We start from the raw sequence: 23761 nt of genomic DNA on the forward strand, positions 1-23761 counted from the left end.
ATAATTAAAATACTTTTGTTGACCAAATTGTTTCCGTTTGCTCTTTGTTTTCAATTAGTCATTAAGAGACGACATCAAAAGTTCAATGTAGGATGAAAAACTTAATTCATATAATTTTTCCTTTCAGATTTACTATATTTATAACGTTTTAAAAATAATAGACAAAACTTTCTCTTTATCCCTATGTTCTATTCTTAGCAATGATACATTTGTAGACATGTAGGTTGGTATACAGGGTTATCTGATACATTTTGTTAACTAGATACCTTAATGATGAGTGTGAGCATCACCGGTAAGTCGTAAGTAGAGGAAAAGCACATCGTGCGTACAAAAAATTAAGCCTTATATCTTTTATGAGTTTTTTTTATTATTAATACACATACAAATCAAACATACATATAACGTACGGAAACATAATGAATATACTTATTTTTGTAAATTGAAACCAGAAAATAAATAAAACAAAATATCACACATTTCTTTACATTAGTTTTTTTCAAAGCATTATTTATCTTAATACACATAATCAAACACATTTATATTTAACTTCTAAATATTTGTAGGTTTCATAGCAGGGATCACCAAACTGTCCATTATCAGCCTTTACTCGACATATTCTTTTACCATTACACATTGCTTTTACTTTTTTGTCAGAAGTTGATGATCTGCAATTAGTTGTACGTATAGGTAAATGTGGATGAGGGCATATGCTTCTATCAGCGGTCCGTCCATATATTGCACTTGAGACTTTAATCTTAGAAGGATATGAACATTTTATGTATGCTAATTTACCTTCACAAGCAATGACATCGGCAGAGACTGAAATATAAAACAAATACATTCATCATATTGCAATGACATAATGATTATAATAAAAAGAAACATCGGATATCGTCAAAACAATCTATTTATGACGCATGGCTTATTACAAAAGATTAATGTAAACCAATTTTTCACTGGCTCATATAAAGAGAAATCCATGATGTTGAAAATCTAACTTTTAAATTTCATGCTTCTGAAGCGCTTCTCTGGATTTCCCTTCATCATGAATAAAAACCTATATATTCAAATAGTTTGTAAAAGAGGAAGATACCAGAGGGACAGTCAAACTCATAAATCGAAAATAAACTGACAACGTCATGGCTTAAAATGAAAAAAGATAAACAGACAAACAATAGTACACATAACACAACATAGTAGTAAACTTACCATTTGCAATAATCACTCCTAAGATCAAAAGTCCTTGAAGAGTTATAATGGCCATCGTTATTAACAATCTACAATACAGATCATATATATTTGAATATACCAAATAAGTTTTCTATTACTCAAATTATCACTTAAGGCTTTTTTTTTATAGTATTTTGCATTGGTAGTAAACGTATGTATCAATATATATGTGTGAAAACCAATCCTGCTGGACTGCCTGTTTACTAAAGTAACATACATGTAGCAGATAAGAACCAAGTGGTTTATTCTTTGCATAAAATACGAAATTTTCAAATTATCTAATCTAAACTTACACGTTTTATACGGTATCAAACAACAAACAACTTGCGCTTGGTGGCATGTCTCTACAGAAATTGCCAAGATTTAAATCTTACATATCTTGTATTTGTATTTTTATTTAGTGATGAAAATGTTTACTTTTATACTGCCAAAATCTGCTATGATATTTTACTGAAAAGAAAATGTTTATTATATTCTTAAAATTTGTATACTCTTAATTTGTTTTATGTTTTATATTTTATGTGTGTATATATATGTCGTGTTATTACTTGTACAAACATTTTATACATGTAATTACTTGTATGAAGCCATCATACAAGTTATTACTTGTACAAATACAATTGTACAAGTAATTACTTGTACAATTTTTACTGAGAAAAAGATAAAAACTTGTACAAATCATTATATTTGAAATCGTTTCACTTTAAACAAATGATTTATTACTCAGACTTAAAGGTATAAACCTTTAATACCAATATATGATATTACATTTGCAACTTTTTATCATGGTTTATTTTTGAAAACAACTTGTAGAAGGTTTTTTTTGGTTTTTTTTTTCTTTTAACGACTTTGTCACTTTGCACTAGTAGTCACTATTTAAGTGACAACTAGCTGTTAAGCTTAATTTGTTCAATGTCTAATGCTAGGTTATGTTGTTACTCTGCGTTTGTCGTGTGTCTTAATTTTTCTAACATTTCAAAGATAGTACTAATATAAAACAGATGATGTGATATAATTGCCAATGAGATAACTCTCCACAAGAGCCCAAATGACACAAAATTAAAAAAAAAACCACGGCCTTCAACAACGAACAAAGCCCATACCGCATAGTCAGCTTTAAAAGGTCCCGAAATGGCAAATGTAAAACAATTCAAACGAGAAAACTCTATAACGGCCTTATTTATCTACAAAAATGAACGAAAAAATATGTAACACATCGACAAGCGACAATCATTGAATGACAGGCTCCTGACTTGGGACCGGTATATACATAATGTGGCAGGATTAGACATGTTAGCAGGATCCCAACCCTCCCCTTTCCTGGGCAAGTGGTGTAACATTACAACATAAGAACGAACTATCAAAATCAGTTGAAAAAGGGTTAATTCATCAGAGGATACAATAAGAAATACTACACATAGTGAACGTGGCCAGGTGCTTGTATATCCCATACAACAACCAAAAAAACACAACATTAATTACAAAATACACAATTGAAAAAAAAGAAAAGAAAAAAAATACAATATGATTTCAAAAATACATACACTGTATTATAAGAAAAAATTAAGAAACACAAAATAATTCGAGAAAACAGAATAAAAGAAAACCATACCCGAAAATTGACAAAACAATCCCGACTTACTAACTCACAGAAAGGAGTTTTTCAATATCTGTAACAAAGTAGAAGCATATACAACTCAAAGATATTGTGTTGCACAAGTTATTATCTTTTTCTCACAAGTAATTACAGGTAATAACTTGTATAATGGCATTATACAAGTAATTACTCATACAAAGTATTTGTACAAGTAATAACCTGTACAAAATAATCAAATGTACACGACATATAAATGTAACTATATATACCATTTTTTATAGTCTCTCATAACTTTTTTTAGAGTGGCTCTTGTTTTGTATTGGAAATTGTAATATTATGTAAATGTTTTATAAGAGGTGAGACTCAAATAATTTATTGTCTTGTCTTGTCTATCTATATATTTGAAAATATACTTTAAACTTAGGGATTCTGCATATGTGATGGTCAATCAGAGTATTTGGACAATAAGAGTATGGTCATTACCATAGTTTTGTGAAATCTTTGCATCATGCATTAGATATTACGCATTTTTCGTTTCACGTATCATTTGCATTGAATGTTTTTCATTTTCAAATCACATTTACTATTAAGCGCGAAGGTTTTTATTATTTAACATTATATTTGAAGAAAAAAAACAGCAAAACGTTCGTATACTTATAAGTACATATAATCGGGAAAAAATATTTGACATTATATATAACACTTCATCCTAAAGGTAAAACTTTAAGAACAAAACTTAAGCATCCAAGAAAAGCATTAATGTGGGCCTGGTCAGAGAGGAATACTTGTATACAAGAAGATGGTAAAAGTTATAAACAAAATAGGTCATACGCATGGGTACATTTAAATCAGTACGATTTTATTCTTAGACTAATAGTTATATAAAGTGAACCCTTGATGATTTGGGATCACTGTAGAAGTCCTGTGCAAAGATTCGTTAGATTTAAAAAATAAATAAATAATAAAAACGAAATAGGGGAGCAAATTCTGCCTTTTGCACAGATTATAAATACACGTTAAGTACTACCAAACTTCCGCGAACCAGTCTACGAGATATATAAAAAATCTAATATATTATTTTTTTTGCTCAATCATTTATGAAAATGAAATAATAATTCGCTTTTAGCAGTCCGTATGCTTTAATTTTGTCAAAATTAGCTTAAAAAAACATTGATTATGAATTATTCACTTGCATGTGAATAATACGACCTCATTGAATCCGTATTCATGTGAACTTCAATTTAACCGCTTAGCTTGAGTTGGATAACACGTGAATTGTATGCGTAAAGTTATTTAAAGAAAAAGAATGTGAACATTGAAAGTGAAACAAAGGTAAATCATTTGATAGACTGATACGATCCACATAAAATCATTCTTTTAATACACAGGTAAAAAAACAATAATAAACATTTATTTTTCATCTATATTATGAAATTAATTAGACCTAAAATAATCCAACAACACGAGTTTCTTAATCTATGTATATCTATATTTATATTTACATCGCTTATATGGTCATCGGATGACTTTAGAAGTAAACTTGATAATTAGTTAGATGGCGTCTGGACTAAAATACACACGAAATGAAGCTACGTATTTGCATGCCCGTGACCTGTTAAATTGATTATTTTAGACTTTTAATAGTTTGGATAAATGTTTTACATTGTTATTAACTAAATATGAGAATTTGATTAAAATCAGTGAACATGAATTTGACAGCTAGTGCCCCTTTAAATGCAAGGAAATGGTATGTTAAAACTTTTAACACAAGCTAGGCAAGTTACAGTTTTTACATTAAATTTGAATTTTATTCTTTTATTTAACTTATAACTACCATAGTAGTTCCTTTGAAGCCAACGAATGATTTGTATCTGTACGAATTTTACACCTATTAATGCCATTGTAAAAATCATGAGATGAAACATTCAAACCGAACGTTTATTTTCTCATATTAGTCTTATTGGTTAGATCTTGTATTATAATTCGAGTGACGTTTTAATATTCAAATTTTCTTGACGCAAATTCAATATAGTAAACTTTTAATCTCTTAAAATCTTTAAAACAAGATTTTACATGAAACTCATTTAATCATCATGTAATGAACCATATGTAGAATTTGACTGTGCATTTTATCAATTTAAAAAATAAAAATTGACGATAAAAAAAAGACAAGTTACCTTGTATTGGTTAACTCCAGTAAATGTATACAATACAAGATTGATACATATTATATATAGTGACCTGTCAGAATAACGCTATGACGATTTTGTGTTTTTTTTCAGGAGGTGTGACCTACAATGTACCTTATTTTTTTTAATTTATTGACGGATGTTACAAGGCAAGGTTACTGGACAAATTATTTCTAGGAATTGCCATAGGTTTGCGCTGTAAACAAAATGATTTAAGGAGTCGTTTAGATTTAAAACAGTATCGTTCCACTCCATATCCTTTTCATAAACAAAGTCACAATCATCGGTCTTTTGATAATGTAGTCGCTGGATATTCATCTATAAGGACTTGGTACTTACTGATAACCTTAAAAAGAAAAATTTAAAGGTCAAGGAACAGTAAATGTGTCATCTTTCAATTTTGCGTACAGCATTGGCAAGTTGAAATCAACTCTTAAGGGTGACTGGGGATTCTGGTGAATAAAAATAGTGTCACTGTTGGTCTTCTTCCGACCGGCAGTGCGGGGTGCATAAAAACGAAGCCATGTCAGTTCAGAATGCGGACATAAGGCAGATGTTGACAACAAAATGATAAGCTATAAATTTATATTTTTCTGTGTCTTTCCTCCCAGCTTTATTATATTTCTGAACAATAAATATAAATTATTTTTTTTTTAGCCTCTTGTTATTGTCTTTTCTTTTTCAAAAGGGAAACCACTAACTGTATTTCTTCTGTTTATTTTTTTTTCCCGCGAAACTTCGACGAAATTATCCGCCTTAACTGTAAGACATGTCGCTTTCATGTTCACAAATTGTATCGGTGTCATGAATACCTATCTGGAACTCAACCTTTGAGTCGAAAAATTTTGTCGGTTTGGAGTTATCCCTACGAAACAAACAAAAACTTGGTTATCGTTCCAACACCTTAACCGTAATAGGTAGAAAAAAAACGAAGGGTGAAATTTGTTCAGGACCAGACGCTGGTTCTTCGTTACATTTGAATACAAAAGATTCAACGACTCATTGGTATGGTTATGCCCCTATGAAATTAACCTGTGTCGGTTGGCCACCAAAACTCAGAAACCGTAAGTCGTAGACACCTAGGATCTTCACCATTCATCATTAATTCATTTGATTTTGAAAAATACCTCAAGGTCAAATTTGTATGTTGACCTTGACCTTTGATCTAGCACCTCGTTATGGGATAATCTCAGCAATCTTAATACTTACAGAAATGTTGAATAGTGGAAAATGTTTGGGTCATTAATGCGCAACTTTGTTATATTTTGACTGAAGAGATATAACCTTTCTCTAAGGGTCATAACCCCTGTTTTCGGTTTCTGAAAAGACAAAATCAGCTTTTACTATATAACCAAAGGTCCTAGACCCATGGGGTCTTCAGCAATGCCATAGGGGACTAATTACCTTGGCAAATCAATAGGTCAAAGGTCAAGGTTATGTCCCGGATAGCGAATTATGTGTTTTTTTACCTTATTTATGGTATTTTTTAAAGTGTTTTAAAGGATTTTAAGGTTGACTTTGACCTGTGACCTTTCAAATTTTTGGTCGATATCTCAAAAACGGTTAATCTTACAGAAATAGTAAATACTAAAAAATGTTTAGGTCACTCTGGCACAACTTTTTTACATTTTGACCGAAAAGATTTGACAGATTCTTCAGGAGCATAACCCCCGTTGACGGTTCTGAAAAGGTAAAATTAGCTTTACCTCTTGAACCAAAGGTCTTAGATCCATGGGGTCTTTTGCAATGACATTGTGGACTGATGATCTTTAAAAAGGTCACAAGGTCAAAAGTCAAGGTCATCTCCTAAAATTCGAATTTGTTGATTTCTATCATATTTTAACAGTTTTTTGTGTGTTTAAGAACTTTTCAATACGTTATATCTCTATTGGAAAATGTATTTTACATTTCAAAAGGAAAGACCTCCTAATTGTTCAAGAACAATTGACATATTAATTCTAAATATTTCTTTTATTAGTGTTTGTACATATTATATTAACCTTTACTATAATAAATCTAATTGACCGTTATAAATTAAACCATCTTTTTTAAGTATATTTAGCAATGAATTTAATCAATTCTTTACAACTTAAATTCAAAGTCACTGTAAAATATTCGTAAAATATGGATTGTCCGTTTTACCAAAAATAAAGTAAAATTTATTTCCTCACAATTTCTTTTCAAGTGTACTTTGTTTTGTTTTCGGTTTCATTTTTAACAAATTATGCAGAATTATGTCTCAACATTCTAATTTGTAGCGAAAGGTACGATTGATATGGATATACATATCATTATAACATTTAACTTATAATATTCTCTTGGTATTTTTAATAAAACAACACTCATTCAACATACCAGGTTTATAATGTTGTAAACCTGGCGCACTTTTCATCTACACTAACTCGTCAATAAAGCTTGTATTTAAAAGTACGAAGTTCAACATTTTGTGGGGCATCCGTGTACTGGGAACATATTCTTGTTTATTATTGTCATCATTATGTTGATTAACTTATAAAACATAATTTAAGTAAGCAATCAACGACAACATTTACATTTTATACGTCATAACATTGTACTTTACTAGACATTATTTAAACGTCATTCTTGTTTTCTGTGAAACAGCGTATTTGTTATTGTTTTCATAAAATTGCATATAATTTCTTTGAATTAATAATTATTTTTGATAGTGTTTTATGTATGATAGACAGGTGAGATTTTTCGGCTCTACAACAAACTTCAACATACTTTTATACAAACAGACAATGTAATAAAATGCTTCTTTTAAAGGTCTGACTGAAGATTTAGAATGATAAGTCTTACTGTTACGTTGTGATATTTTGCTTTAGATGATAAAATCATGATCAATAATACAGCAATAAGTTATTTTTTTCTATACTTTGATATTTAATTTCACACGGGGAAATCTATGCAAACGTATAACGAAAATAGAGACAATATTTGGTTCCTTTTTATAGTTGTACATTTTCAAACGTTGATATTTCTTTAATCCCTTCTCGCTGAATCGAATTTACCAAATTGTTCTATAGAAACAAAAAAGAAGATGTGGTATTATTGCCAATGAGAAAACTACCCAAGAGACCATGTGAAACAGAAAGTAACAGATATAGGTCACCATACGACCTTCAACAATGAGGAAAGAATATACCGCATAGTCAGGGCCCTGCAATGACAAATATAAAACAATTCAAACGAGAAATCTAACGGCCTAATTTATGTTCCAAAAAATAATATATTATGTAACACAATAACAAACGACAACCACTGAATTACAGCCTCCTGACTTGGGACAGCCACATACATACACTATTAAACATTGTAGCGGGATTCCAATACTCAAATAACCTGAGACAGTCGTGAAACAGTACAACATAAGAACGAAATATAAAAATCAGTTGATAAAGGCTCAACTCATCTGATGGATACAAATAGGAATACATCTAACATCAACACAAAGTGTTTATATGCCCGTTTCCGTTTGGACTTTTCAGATTACAATGTACGTAATCTATATAAATATCAGTTATAATTTGAAATGATATTAAGAGACTTCGTTATCACGTTATTTAAATGAAGGCGACATAGAATCAAATTTATAACAGTGTGGTCGACGGTAAAAAAAATTGTTATTAATTGAACTGAAAAGATTACCTATAACTTGTTTGTCATTGGCGATGATTTTAAGCTCACTAAATCTACCAGAGGCCTTCCAGAGGGGATTTGAATAATCACTTGTTAAACGTTTCGATACATAAAATTAAACTTTCTTTATACAAAGCTTTAAAGGAATCTGTTTTGAATAATTTTAAAAACATCACATACAACAGTTTCATGTTTAAGTAAATAATGTTTGTAGTTGAAACCATTAAATAATATTAAATACGAAAACATCCGCAGGTTGCCTTGGGCCTGTTTTCTGTTCTCGTTTTTTCTGGTTGTTGTCTCTTTGACACATTCCCTGTTTCAATCCTCAATTTTATTAAAACTGCATATAAAAAAAACCAATATGTGGTGTGATAGACACCCAGACAAATCATTTCAAGGGACCAACAGACGATAGCAACTATAGGTCACCGTGTGACCTTCAAAAATAAGAAAAACACATACTGCATAGTATGAAAGCTTTAAAATGTCTTTGCATGGAAAACACGTAAGATGAGTGGATGATAACAGAGAGAGAAAAAAAACATGGAACCCGCAAGGACAAATGATCCGCAATATAACTAAGGTCAACTCGCTAAAATGAATGAAAGACCTTTCGAATGTAAGTCCTTATCTATGGCTAGGACGTATGTTTAAAAAAAGGGATTTTTTTTTTTAAATTATATAAATATAAGACTTGGTTTTAAATTGTAAGTGAGGTGAAAAAGTCGATAATAAATATTCTAATGCAATTAGTTCGTATCAATGGTTCTGATTGGATGACAGTTAGCGTAAAATTCTCTATCTCCTTGTCTGTAACTAAGGTAGCCGACATTTTGAATACACCTTATCGCTATTTAGTTTATTCCGGGAAAAACAGTCATTTATACAACTTCCTGTTTTGGGTCCCCGGCCGGAAAATGGAGGTCATCAGTAGTGAGCTGAGGGATAAAAAACTTTAGAAAGTGATCATAAAGAAACTTTGATATAGTATGATCCACTTTTTTCGAAATTAAAATTAAAGTAAAAAAATATTTTGTTTGAAGTATTTACGGTAGTTTAAACAGGTCTCATTAAAAAGTATCATGCATGGTGCATTGTTTAAACAGGGTCCCAGATAACTTCAAATGGATGAAAAAGTTGTGTAATTTTAGAACTTATCCGGAATGGAATAAATAGCGATTAGGTGTATTGCTGAATGTATTGACATGTAATTTCTACAATAATAAAGCCATAAAACTCACATGTTACACCTAAAAATCCTCTTTTTATCAAATTTTATTACATTCTGAAGCGGCACAGAAGCCAGAAAACGCCCGGTGTTTATGTTTGACGCCGGAAGCATACCTATGACGTCACCTAGTGTAGGGACCAAAGAAGATAACATATTTTCGCGGAATTTTCTTTAATGAAGATTTTACACTGAAATAATGATTGAAATTTAATTATGAAGTTGTTTTGCATTATAATAGAGATAACTGTATTGTATTTGAAGCTTTTCGGACGTCCATCGGTAGTTTTACTGTCGCAAATACCCGTTTACCTGTCTCCGCTACGCGTCGCCAGGTAAACTAAATTTGCGACAGTAAAACTACCGATGGACGTCCTTAAAGCTTCAATTACAATACAGTTATCTCTTAAATCACTCCAAGAAAGACGACAAATCCATAAAAAAAGATGATTATGCAAACTGCAGTGCACAGTATAATATATTCATATTTTATTTGCGGTATATAGGAACTTGAACTGTTCTGTTCACTACTATGAGTGTGAAAAACCCTTGGCGAAATCAACGTATTCATTTTGGTCTTTTGTGGAGGTTTGTCTCATTGGCAATCATACCTCTTTTTCTTTTTTTTATATCAACTTATATATTTTTTTAAACCGACCCAATTTACATACACATGTATATGAAATAACGTAAATGCAAATTTCACAAAGCTTGATCCAAATAGCTTTTTTACTGTCCAATAACTTACAAGTACGAAAAAGACAGTCCTGGCAGAAGTATATTTTCTATGATTTTGTCTATATGTTTTGATTATGCACAACTTTTGAAAGTTGATCATGCATTCGTTCTAAAATAAAATTTCATCCCTGATAAAAGTTAAAAAGATGACATAATTCAACAACCGCAATTGATAAATCTCTATAACATCCGAAAAAAGATAATTATCAACATTTGCATTGTAACTTTTAAAGCCATTTAAATAATTTTTTTCTGAAAGTACGTGCAATGTCATTTAAAATTGATTGTCAAAACATAACAAAAACACAAGTAAAGGTTTTTTTAAGTTTTTAATATTATAAATCAAAACGTAAAGGTTATTCCTGATTAGTTGTTCAAATTGTTTTATTTAGGCGTGGAGTACCTTTGGTGACCCCACAGTTTGAATGTCTATCGTAAGAACGTCGTGGTCTGTGGTCGTTACAGACAAACGTTCACCCAATCTGTCCCAGTCTATGGATGAATTTAATGCGTCAATCAATGGCCACAGCTACACTGTTATGAATTTCATTCTATTTGTTTAATTTTATAGTGATTAAGATCATAACACAATGTTGAATGTTGTACCCCAATTTTGACATTTGTACCAATTATGTCCGTTTGTTTTGTTCACACATTTTTGTCGATATAATGAAATATAATGCCACTGTCGTACAAGTGAGAGGTTTAGCTAGCTATAAAACCAGGTTTAATCCATCATTTTCTTTGTAAAGAAATGCCTGTATCAAGTCAGGAATATGACAGTTGTTATCCATTCGTTTGATGTGTTTGAGCTTTTGATTTTGACATATAATCATAGGGGAGTATTGGGATCCCGCTACACGTTTTGAATTTTTCTTTCAATTTAAATCAGTATGTTTTTCATCATTAGACGGATAAGTATTTTGAATTGGTCTTATCTGAGTATTTTTGTCAATGATTCACCTGACAGACTAACTTATTATTTGGCATTTTTTTTTTAGAAAAGCCGTAACTTACTTTTCTATCTAAATATAAGAACACAAATATGTATGTGTTTACTGTATTTCAAAAATTATTTAATTTGATAATTTCGATTGCAAATTATTATACAAATTCGACCGCCTTATTTGAATTATTTCTTTATCTATTTACATCTATAATCAGTAGTGTACAAGTCCGTCGTCCTCTTAAAATTGTCCTGGACGGATATAAAAGGTCGATACAGCTATAGTTAAAATACTTTTGTTGACCAAATTGTTTCCGTTTGCTCTTTGTTTTCAATAGTCATTAAGAGACGACATCAAAAGTTCAATGTAGGATGAAAAACTTAATTCATATAATTTTTCCTTTCAGATTTACTATATTTATAACGTTTTAAAAATAATAGACAAAACTTTCTCTTTATCCCTATGTTCTATTCTTAGCAATGATACATTTGTAGACATGTAGGTTGGTATACAGGGTTATCTGATACATTTTGTTAACTAGATACCTCAATGATGAGTGTGAGCATCACCGGTAAGTCGTAAGTAGAGGAAAAGCACATCGTGCGTACAAAAAATTAAGCCTTATATCTTTTATGAGTTTTTTTTATTATTAATACACATACAAATCAAACATACATATAACGTACGGAAACATAATGAATATACTTATTTTTGTAAATTGAAACCAGAAAATAAATAAAACAAAATATCACACATTTCTTTACATTAGTTTTTTTCAAAGCATTATTTATCTTAATACACATAATCAAACACATTTATATTTAACTTCTAAATATTTGTAGGTTTCATAGCAGGGATCACCAAACTGTCCATTATCAGCCTTTACTCGACATATTCTTTTACCATTACACATTGCTTTTACTTTTTTGTCAGAAGTTGATGATCTGCAATTAGTTGTACGTATAGGTAAATGTGGATGAGGGCATATGCTTCTATCAGCGGTCCGTCCATATATTGCACTTGAGACTTTAATCTTAGAAGGATATGAACATTTTATGTATGCTAATTTACCTTCACAAGCAATGACATCGGCAGAGACTGAAATATAAAACAAATACATTCATCATATTGCAATGACATAATGATTATAATAAAAAGAAACATCGGATATCGTCAAAACAATCTATTTATGACGCATGGCTTATTACAAAAGATTAATGTAAACCAATTTTTCACTGGCTCATATAAAGAGAAATCCATGATGTTGAAAATCTAACTTTTAAATTTCATGCTTCTGAAGCGCTTCTCTGGATTTCCCTTCATCATGAATAAAAACCTATATATTCAAATAGTTTGTAAAAGAGGAAAATACCAGAGGGACAGTCAAACTCATAAATCGAAAATAAACTGACAACGTCATAGCTTAAAATGAAAAAAGATAAACAGACAAACAATAGTACACATAACACAACATAGTAGTAAACTTACCATTTGCAATAATCACTCCTAAGATCAAAAGTCCTTGAAGAGTTATAATGGCCATCGTTATTAACAATCTACAATACAGATCATATATATTTGAATATACCAAATAAGTTTTCTATTACTCAAATTATCACTTAAGGCTTTTTTTTTTATAGTATTTTGCATTGGTAGTAAACGTATGTATCAATATATATGTGTGAAAACCAATCCTGCTGGACTGCCTGTTTACTAAAGTAACATACATGTAGCAGATAAGAACCAAGTGGTTTATTCTTTGCATAAAATACGAAATTTTCAAATTATCTAATCTAAACTTACACGTTTTATACGGTATCAAACAACAAACAACTTGCGCTTGGTGGCATGTCTCTACAGAAATTGCCAAGATTTAAATCTTACATATCTTGTATTTGTATTTTTATTTAGTGATGAAAATGTTTACTTTTATACTGCCAAAATCTGCTATGATATTTTACTGAAAAGAAAATGTTTATTATATTCTTAAAATTTGTATACTCTTAATTTGTTTTATGTTTTATATTTTATGTGTGTATATATATGTCGTGTTATTACTTGTACAAACATTTTATACATGTAATTACTTGTATGAAGCCATCATACAAGTTATTACTTGTACAAATACAATTGTACAAGTAATTACTTGTACAATTTTTACTGAGAAAAAGATAAAAACTTGTACAAATCATTATATTTGAAATCGTTTCACTTTAAACAAATGATTTATTACTCAGACTTAAAGGTATAAACCTTTAATACCAATATATGATATTACATTTGCAACTTTTTATCATGGTTTATTTTTGAAAACAACTTGTAGAAGGTTTTTTTTGGTTTTTTTTTTCTTTTAACGACTTTGTCACTTTGCACTAGTAGTCACTATTTAAGTGACAACTAGCTGTTAAGCTTAATTTGTTCAATGTCTAATGCTAGGTTATGTTGTTACTCTGCGTTTGTCGTGTGTCTTAATTTTTCTAACATTTCAAAGATAGTACTAATATAAAACAGATGATGTGATATAATTGCCAATGAGATAACTCTCCACAAGAGCCCAAATGACACAAAATTAAAAAAAAAACCACGGCCTTCAACAACGAACAAAGCCCATACCGCATAGTCAGCTTTAAAAGGTCCCGAAATGGCAAATGTAAAACAATTCAAACGAGAAAACTCTATAACGGCCTTATTTATCTACAAAAATGAACGAAAAAAATATGTAACACATCGACAAGCGACAATCATTGAATGACAGGCTCCTGACTTGGGACCGGTATATACATAATGTGGCAGGGTTAGACATGTTAGCAGGATCCCAACCCTCCCCTTTCCTGGGCAAGTGGTGTAACATTACAACATAAGAACGAACTATCAAAATCAGTTGAAAAAGGGTTAATTCATCAGAGGATACAATAAGAAATACTACACATAGTGAACGTGGCCAGGTGCTTGTATATCCCATACAACAACCAAAAAAACACAACATTAATTACAAAATACACAATTGAAAAAAAAGAAAAGAAAAAAAATACAATATGATTTCAAAAATACATACACTGTATTATAAGAAAAAATTAAGAAACACAAAATAATTCGAGAAAACAGAATAAAAGAAAAACATACCCGAAAATTGACAAAACAATCCCGACTTACTAACTCACAGAAAGGAGTTTTTCAATATCTGTAACAAAGTAGAAGCATATACAACTCAAAGATATTGTGTTGCACAAGTTATTATCTTTTTCTCACAAGTAATTACAGGTAATATAATGGCATCATACAAGTAATTACTCATACAAAGTATTTGTACAAGTAATAACCTGTACAAAATAATCAAATGTACACGACATATAAATGTAACTATATATACCATTTTTTATAGTCTCTCATAACTTTTTTTAGATTGGCTCTTGTTTTGTATTGGAAATTGTAATATTATGTAAATGTTTTATAAGAAGTGAGACTCAGATAATTTATTGTCTTGTCTTGTCTATCTATATATTTGAAAATATACTTTAAACTTAGGGATTCTGCATATGTGATGGTCAATCAGAGTATTTGGACAATAAGAGTATGGTCATTACCATAGTTTTGTGAAATCTTTGCATCATGCATTAGATATTACGCATTTTTCGTTTCACGTATCATTTGCATTGAATGTTTTTCATTTTCAAATCACATTTACTATTAAGCGCGAAGGTTTTTATTATTTAACATTATATTTGAAAAAAAAACCAGCAAAACGTTCGTATACTTATAAGTACATATAATCGGGAAAAAATATTTGACATTATATATAACACTTCATCCTAAAGGTAAAACTTTAAGAACAAAACTTAAGCATCCAAGAAAAGCATTAATGTGGGCCTGGTCAGAGAGGAATACTTGTATACAAGAAGGTGGTAAAAGTTATAAACAAAATAGGTCATACGCATGGGTACATTTAAATCAGTACGATTTTATTCTTAGACTAATAGTTATATAAAGTGAACCCTTGATGATTTGGGATCACTGTAGAAGTCCTGTGCAAAGATTCGTTAGATTTAAAAAATAAATAAATAATAAAAACGAAATAGGGGAGCAAATTCTGCCTTTTGCACAGATTATAAATACATGTTAAGTACTACCAAACTTCCGCGAACCAGTCTACGAGATATATAAAAAATCTAATATATTATTTTTTTTGCTCAATCATTTATGAAAATGAAATAATAATTCGCTTTTAGCAGTCCGTATGCTTTAATTTTGTCAAAATTAGCTTAAAAAAACATTGATTATGAATTATTCACTTGCATGTGAATAATACGACCTCATTGAATCCGTATTCATGTGAACTTCAATTTAACCGCTTAGCTTGAGATGGATAACACGTGAATTGTATGCGTAAAGTTATTTAAAGAAAAAGAATGTCAACATTGAAAGTGAAACAAAGGTAAATCATTTGATAGACTGATACGATCCACATAAAATCATTCTTTTAATACACAGGTAAAAAAACAATAATAAACATTTATTTTTCATCTATATTATGAAATTAATTAGACCTAAAATAATCCAACAACACGAGTTTCTTAATCTATGTATATCTATATTTATATTTACATCGCTTATATGGTCATCGGATGACTTTAGAAGTAAACTTGATAATTAGTTAGATGGCGTCTGGACTAAAATACACACGAAATGAAGCTACGTATTTGCATGCCCGTGACCTGTTAAATTGATTATTTTAGACTTTTAATAGTTTGGATAAATGTTTTACATTGTTATTAACTAAATATGAAAATTTGATTAAAATCGGTGAACATGAATTTGACAGCTAGTGCCCCTTTAAATGCAAGGAAATGGTATGTTAAAACTTTTAACACAAGCTAGACAAGTTACAGTTTTTACATTAAATTTGAATTTTATTCTTTTATTTAACTTATAACTACCATAGTAGTTCATTTGAAGCCAACGAATGATTTGTATCTGTACGAATTTTACACCTATTAATGCCATTGTACAAATCATGAGATGAAACATTCAAACCGAACGTCTCATATTAGTCTTATTGGTTAGATCTTGTATTATAATTCGATTGACGTTTTAATATTCAAATTTTCTTGACGCAAATTCAATATAGTAAACTTTTAATCTCTTAAAATCTTTAAAACAAGATTTTACATGAAACTCATTTAATCATCATGTAATGAAACATGTGTAGAATTTGACTGTGCATTTTATCAATTTAAAAAATAAAAATTGACGATAAAAAAAAAAGACAAGTTACCTTGTATTGGTTAACTCCAGTAAATGTATACAATACAAGATTGATACATATTATATATAGTGACCTGTCAGAATAACGCTATGACGATTTTGTGTTTTTTTCAGGAGGTGTGACCTACAATGTACCTTATTTTTTTTAATTTATTGACGGATGTTACAAGGCAAGGTTACTGGACAAATTATTTCTAGGAATTGCCATAGGTTTGCGCTGTAAACAAAATGATTTAAGGAGTCGTTTAGATTTAAAACAGTATCGTTCCACTCCATATCCTTTTCATAAACAAAGTCACAATCATCGGTCTTTTGATAATGTAGTCGCTGGATATTCATCATGGTACTTACTGATAACCTTAAAAAGAAAAATTTAAAGGTCAAGGAACATTAAATGTGTCATCTTTCAATTTTGCGTACAGCATTGGCAAGTTGAAATCAACTCTTAAGGGTGACTGGGGATTCTGGTGAATAAAAATAGTGTCACTGTTGGTCTTCTTCCGACCGGCAGTGCGGGGTGCATAAAAACGAAGCCATGTCAGTTCAGAATGCGGACATAAGGCAGATGTTGACAACAAAATGATAAGCTATAAATTTATATTTTTCTGTGTCTTTCCTCCCAGCTTTATTATATTTCTGAACAATAAATATAAATTATTTTTTTTTTTAGCCTCTTGTTATTGTCTTTTCTTTTTCAAAAGGGAAACCACTAACTGTATTTCTTCTGTTTATTTTTTTTTTCCCGCGAAACTTCGACGAAATTATCCGCCTTAACTGTAAGACATGTCGCTTTCATGTTCACAAATTGTATCGGTGTCATGAATACCTATCTGGAACTCAACCTTTGAGTCGAAAAATTTTGTCGGTTTGGAGTTATCCCTACGAAACAAACAAAAACTTGGTTATCGTTCCAACACCTTAACAGTAATAGGTAGAAAAAAAACGAAGGGTGAAATTTGTTCAGGACCAGACGCTGGTTCTTCGTTACATTTGAATACAAAAGATTCAACGACTCATTGGTATGGTTATGCCCCTATGAAATTAACCTGTGTCGGTTGGCCACCAAAACTCAGAAACCGTAAGTCGTAGACACCTAGGATCTTCACCATTCATCATTAATTCATTTGATTTTGAAAAATACCTCAAGGTCAAATTTGTATGTTGACCTTGACCTTTGATCTAGCACCTCGTTATGGGATAATCTCAGCAACCTTAATACTTACAGAAATGTTGAATAGTGGAAAATGTTTGGGTCATTAATGCGCAACTTTGTTATATTTTGACTGAAGAGATTTAACCTTTCTCTAAGGGTCATAACCCCTGTTTTCGGTTTCTGAAAAGACAAAATCAGCTTTTACTATATAACCAAAGGTCCTAGACCCATGGGGGTCTTCAGCAATGACATAGGGGACTAATTACCTTGGCAAATCAATAGGTCAAAGGTCAAGGTTATGTCCCGGATAGCGAATTATGTGTTTTTTTACCTTATTTATGGTATTTTTTAAAGTGTTTTAAAGGATTTTAAGGTTGACTTTGACCTGTGACCTTTCAAATTTTTGGTCGATATCTCAAAAACGGTTAATCTTACAGAAATAGTAAACACTAAAAAATGTTTAGGTCACTCTGGCACAACTTTTTTACATTTTGACCGAAAAGATTTGACAGATTCTTCAGGAGCATAACCCCCGTTGACGGTTCTGAAAAGGTAAAATTAGCTTTACCTCTTGAACCAAAGGTCTTAGATCCATGGGGTCTTTTGCAATGACATTGTGGACTGATGATCTTTAAAAAGGTCACAAGGTCAAAAGTCAAGGTCATCTCCTAAAATTCGAATTTGTTGATTTTTATCATATTTTAACAGTTTTTTGTGTGTTTAAGAACTTTTCAATACGTTATATCTCTATTGGAAAATGTATTTTGCATTTCAAAAGGAAAGACCTCCTAATTGTTCAAGAACAATTGACATATTAATTCTAAATATTTCTTTTATTAGTGTTTGTACATATTATATTAACCTTTACTATAATAAATCTAATTGACCGTTATAAATTAAACCATCTTTTTTAAGTATATTTAGCAATGAATTTAATCAATTCTTTACAACTTAAATTCAAAGTCACTGTAAAATATTCGTAAAATATGGATTGTCCGTTTTACCAAAAATAAAGTAAAATTTATTTCCTCACAATTTCTTTTCAAGTGTACTTTGTTTTGTTTTCGGTTTCATTTTTAACAAATTATGCAGAATTATGTCTCAACATTCTAATTTGTAGCGAAAGGTACGATTGATATGGATATACATATCATTATAACATTTAACTTATAATATTCTCTTGGTATTTTTAATAAAACAACACTCATTCAACATACCAGGTTTATAATGTTGTAAACCTGGCGCACTTTTCATCTACACTAACTCGTCAATAAAGCAATAAACATTTTGTGGGGCATCCGTGTACTGGGAACACATTCTTGTTTATTATTGTCATCATTATGTTGATTAACTTATAAAACATAATTTAAGTAATCAATCAACGACAACATTTACATTTTATACGTCATAACATTGTACTTTACTAGACATTATTTAAACGTCATTCTTGTTTTCTGTGAAACAGCGTATTTGTTATTGTTTTCATAAAATTGCATATAATTTCTTTGAATTAATAATTATTTTTGATAGTGTTTTATGTATGATAGACAGGTGAGATTTTTCGGCTCTACAACAAACTTCAACAAACTTTTATACAAACAGACAATGTAATAAAATGCTTCTTTTAAAGGTCTGACTGAAGATTTAGAATGATAAGTCTTACTGTTACGTTGTGATATTTTGCTTTAGATGATAAAATCATGATCAATAATACAGCAATAAGTTATCTTTTTCTATACTTTGATATTTAATTTCACACGGGGAAATCTATGCAAACGTATAACGAAAATAGAGACAATATTTGGTTCCTTTTTATAGTTGTACATTTTCAAACGTTGATATTTCTTTAATCCCTTCTCGCTGAATCGAATTTACCAAATTGTTCTATAGAAACAAAAAAGAAGATGTGGTATTATTGCCAATGAGAAAACTACCCAAGAGACCATGTGAAACAGAAAGTAACAGATATAGGTCACCATACGACCTTCAACAATGAGGAAAGAATATACCGCATAGTCAGGGCCCTGCAATGACAAATATAAAACAATTCAAACGAGAAATCTAACGGCCTAATTTATGTTCCAAAAAATAATATATTATGTAACACAATAAAAACGACAACCACTGAATTACAGCCTCCTGACTTGGGACAGCCACATACATACACTATTAAACATTGTAGCGGGATTCCAATACTCAAATAACCTGAGACAGTCGTGAAACAGTACAACATAAGAACGAAATATAAAAATCAGTTGATAAAGGCTCAACTCATCTGATGGATACAAATAGGAATACATCTAACATAAACACAAAGTGTTTATATGCCCGTTTCCGTTTGGACTTTTCAGATTACAATGTACGTAATCTATATAAATATCAGTTATAATTTGAAATGATATTAAGAGACTTCGTTATCACGTTATTTAAATGAAGGCGACATAGAATCAAATTTATAACAGTGTGGTCGACGGTAAAAAAAATTGTTATTAATTGAACTGAAAAGATTACCTATAACTTGTTTTAAGCTCACTCAATCTACCAGAGGCCTTCCAGAGGGGATTTGAATAATCACTTGTTAAACGTTTCGATACATAAAATTAAACTTTCTTTATACAAAGCTTTAAAGGAATCTGTTTTGAATAATTTTAAAAACATCACATACAACAGTTTCATGTTTAAGTAAATAATGTTTTTAGTTGATACCATTAAATAATATTAAATACGAAAACATCCGCAGGTTGCCTTGGGCCTGTTTTCTGTTCTCGTTTTTTCTGGTTGTTGTCTCTTTGACACATTCCCTGTTTCAATCCTCAATTTTATTAAAACTGCATATAAAAAAAAACAATATGTGGTGTGATAGACACCCAGACAAATCATTTCAAGGGACCAACAGACTATAGCAACTATAGGTCACCGTGTGACCTTCAAAAATAAGAAAAACACATACTGCATAGTATGAAAGCTTTAAAATGTCTTTGCATGGAAAACACGAAAGATGAGTGGATGATAACAGAGAGAGGGAAAAAAAACATGGAACCCGCAAGGACAAATGATCCGCAATATAACTAAGGTCAACTCGCTAAAATGAATGAAAGACCTTTCGAATGTAAGTCCTTATCTATTTTTTTTTTTTAACGTAACAATATCTTTATTGCAATCTTGCTGTAACAAATTACTAAGTTTACAGCTTTAACTTAGTATCCCTCATGTTAGCTTACCAAATAGTTAAGGGAAGCACTATTTGGCAAGGTATTATTTATTCATAATATTAGTATTCATAACATAAAATTTTTCACAAAATATATTCTATAAATTAATGTGATTATACACATACATTACATTTTGTTTCTCTTTTTCATAGTATTTATTTTTTCCGGAATCAACTCCGTTATCGGTATGATCCGTGTTTCCATTAGTATTGGGCACAGTATGTGTTGTTTTTCGCATGTGCGTTATCGGGTATAGTTTGGATGTGTGTCTAAATTATATAAATATTATCCACTGGATTTAACGATTATATATGTTGAGTTTACTATATTCAAATTTTCTTTAGTTATCTACTGATCTTTTTTGTCGAAATGTATATGTGTAATTCACAAATAGGTAATTTAAGTGTAACAAGTTGAAACACTCGACATGCGAAATGATACATTATTTTTCCACATTAATTAATAAACGTACGGATATACTGTTTATAGTATAACTTTTTTTTTATCATTGTAAATACAAAATTTAAAATATAAAAAAAATGCTGTATAATTTACATGTGGTGACTCATGCATGGCTGAACATGCTTACAAACCTGTTACCTGTTACCTTCTGTAAATCCCTCCTCTATCAGGAGAACCTGGAGTTCATCCAGTAAAATTTTGTTGCCTTATATTTACATCTGTTTCCAGTCACTATACATTTATCTTTAAACAATTTTATCTATTTACAGCCTATGAGTTTGGTAAACCTTACAACTTTTAAATGTTTATTTACTTTCAAGGAGCACACTACGCTTTTCATGGAGCGAGTAACACAGGCTTCTAGTGATTGATTCCATTTTTCTCCAACACATGATACCACTCGAAACGACTACAGTCCAAGATTAATTGTATCATTTTCGAGTTACTAACGCAAATGTCAGTCCATGCAACAGTTCCAATCTTTGGTACAACAACTGTATAAAGCTTTGAGATAAAAATGTCTCTAATACTTGTTAAGGCAGAGCATACGACAAGAAAATGTTCTAAATGTTCAGTTCCTTTCTCACATAGCGGACAAATTGAAGTTTTTTGACCATTTGAAAATTTTGAACGGTGGTACTGTAGAATATATGTATCCAACAGCATTTTGATCTTATAACAGGCTTTACGTATACACATTTGTTCTGAACCAGCACTTTTCCATATAGAATTAACAACACCAATTTTACAGTTTTTGATATTTAAGTACCGTAATGACGGTTTTGATTTGGCTTCAGTAAACAGTTTTTCGGACCAAAAGTTATCAATACACTTTTTTACTTTCATTTTCCACTTGTATTTTGTCTCTGGTTTAAGTAAAACTTCTGAGGCACACGGCAAGTTATATTGTTTCAAAATCTTGTCAGCCCTAATAAACCAGCTTTTAGAGTTTTTTCCTTTTGTAGACAGTTGACGCTTAGCAAGATCATTTTCGACAGAGTCACTTCTGGCAATGGTACCAAACGTTATCAGAATCTTTTTGTGTAGAAGTGCAATAATAGGTAATTGACCTAAAAGTAGATAAGCTCCAGCGTTGGAGGCTCTAGCAGGTAAATTTTGAATTTGTTTCAAAAAGTTATTACAAAAGATATCTAAGCGGGCAATATCTTTAGCACTAAGATTTACAATTTCAAGTCCAAATAACAAACGTGGAACCACATATGTCGACCAAAGTTTACATGACACCTCTGGATTAAGTCCATTTAAACCATGTAGTCCTGAGCCCATAAGTGCGTATGAAGTCTGTCTTGCAGTTTTTAAACGATTTCCAATAATTGTTCTTGTTGCCTCTACTTCACGGGAGTCTCTATCAATACCAATATGTTTATAATTTTCTACAGTTTCTAATGTTTCTGAGCCAATGTGAAACTTTTCCATTTGATTCCAAAGGTTGCAATTCAAAGATGAGTTCCATATCATAACTTTAGTTTTTTCCTTACTTATATTATGTCACCTAATATTATAGTTGTTGAGTTACTATACTTTGTCATAATTTCACCTAGTTCGTCCAAAGTACTTTCAAATAAATCCATGGAATAATTTTGACACGGCATATAAACACAATACAAATTAAAATCTAAAATATCATCACTAAGTGTCACTGCACTAATTCTATGACTCCCCTCATTCAAAACAGTAATTTTCTCTGTTATTTTATTTGACCATAACATTGCTGTACCGGCCATACCTCGCGGTTTTGCATAATTCGAAATCGGATCTATATCATCAACACACTTTATAAGACAACTCCAATTATTTTCAGAACAAAATTTTTCCAATTTTGATTTTTCACAATTATATAGAAAATGTTCCTGAATGGCAATTACAAAATTTGTTTTCATTAAAGTTAATAAATATGCCTTATTGGATGTAAAGCACTCAATGTTCAATGTTGTAAGACTCAGTTGTTTACAGGTGTTCCTGTAGTCCTCGGCGGATGATTTGATGTTTGGCCTTTCTCTAAAAAATGATGTGTAGGTAAAGTTTCACATTCCGAATCTACTGCACTCACTAACGGGTT

At 30.6% G+C, this 23761-nt stretch overlaps 2 protein-coding genes across 2 annotated transcripts; both read right to left on the reverse strand.

The window, feature by feature from the left end:
* Window positions 1–526: 526 nt before the first annotated feature.
* LOC139506848 (L-rhamnose-binding lectin ELEL-1-like) lies at window positions 527–1264 on the reverse strand. The gene is made up of 2 exons (XM_071295563.1): window positions 1210–1264; window positions 527–819 (listed from the first exon to the last, which is right to left on the reverse strand). Exons 1-2 carry the CDS (start codon window positions 1262–1264, stop codon window positions 527–529), a joined length of 348 nt encoding a protein of 115 aa, XP_071151664.1.
* Window positions 1265–12397: 11133 nt separating this feature from the next.
* On the reverse strand, window positions 12398–13135 carry LOC139506864 (L-rhamnose-binding lectin ELEL-1-like). Its single transcript, XM_071295565.1, has 2 exons — window positions 13081–13135; window positions 12398–12690 (listed from the first exon to the last, which is right to left on the reverse strand). The coding sequence occupies exons 1-2, from the start codon at window positions 13133–13135 to the stop codon at window positions 12398–12400; spliced, it is 348 nt and encodes a 115-aa protein (XP_071151666.1).
* Between the last annotated feature and the right edge of the window lie 10626 nt (window positions 13136–23761).

Source organism: Mytilus edulis, chromosome 1 (genome assembly GCF_963676685.1).
Source record: "Mytilus edulis chromosome 1, xbMytEdul2.2, whole genome shotgun sequence".
Classification (NCBI taxonomy): domain Eukaryota; kingdom Metazoa; phylum Mollusca; class Bivalvia; order Mytilida; family Mytilidae; genus Mytilus; species Mytilus edulis.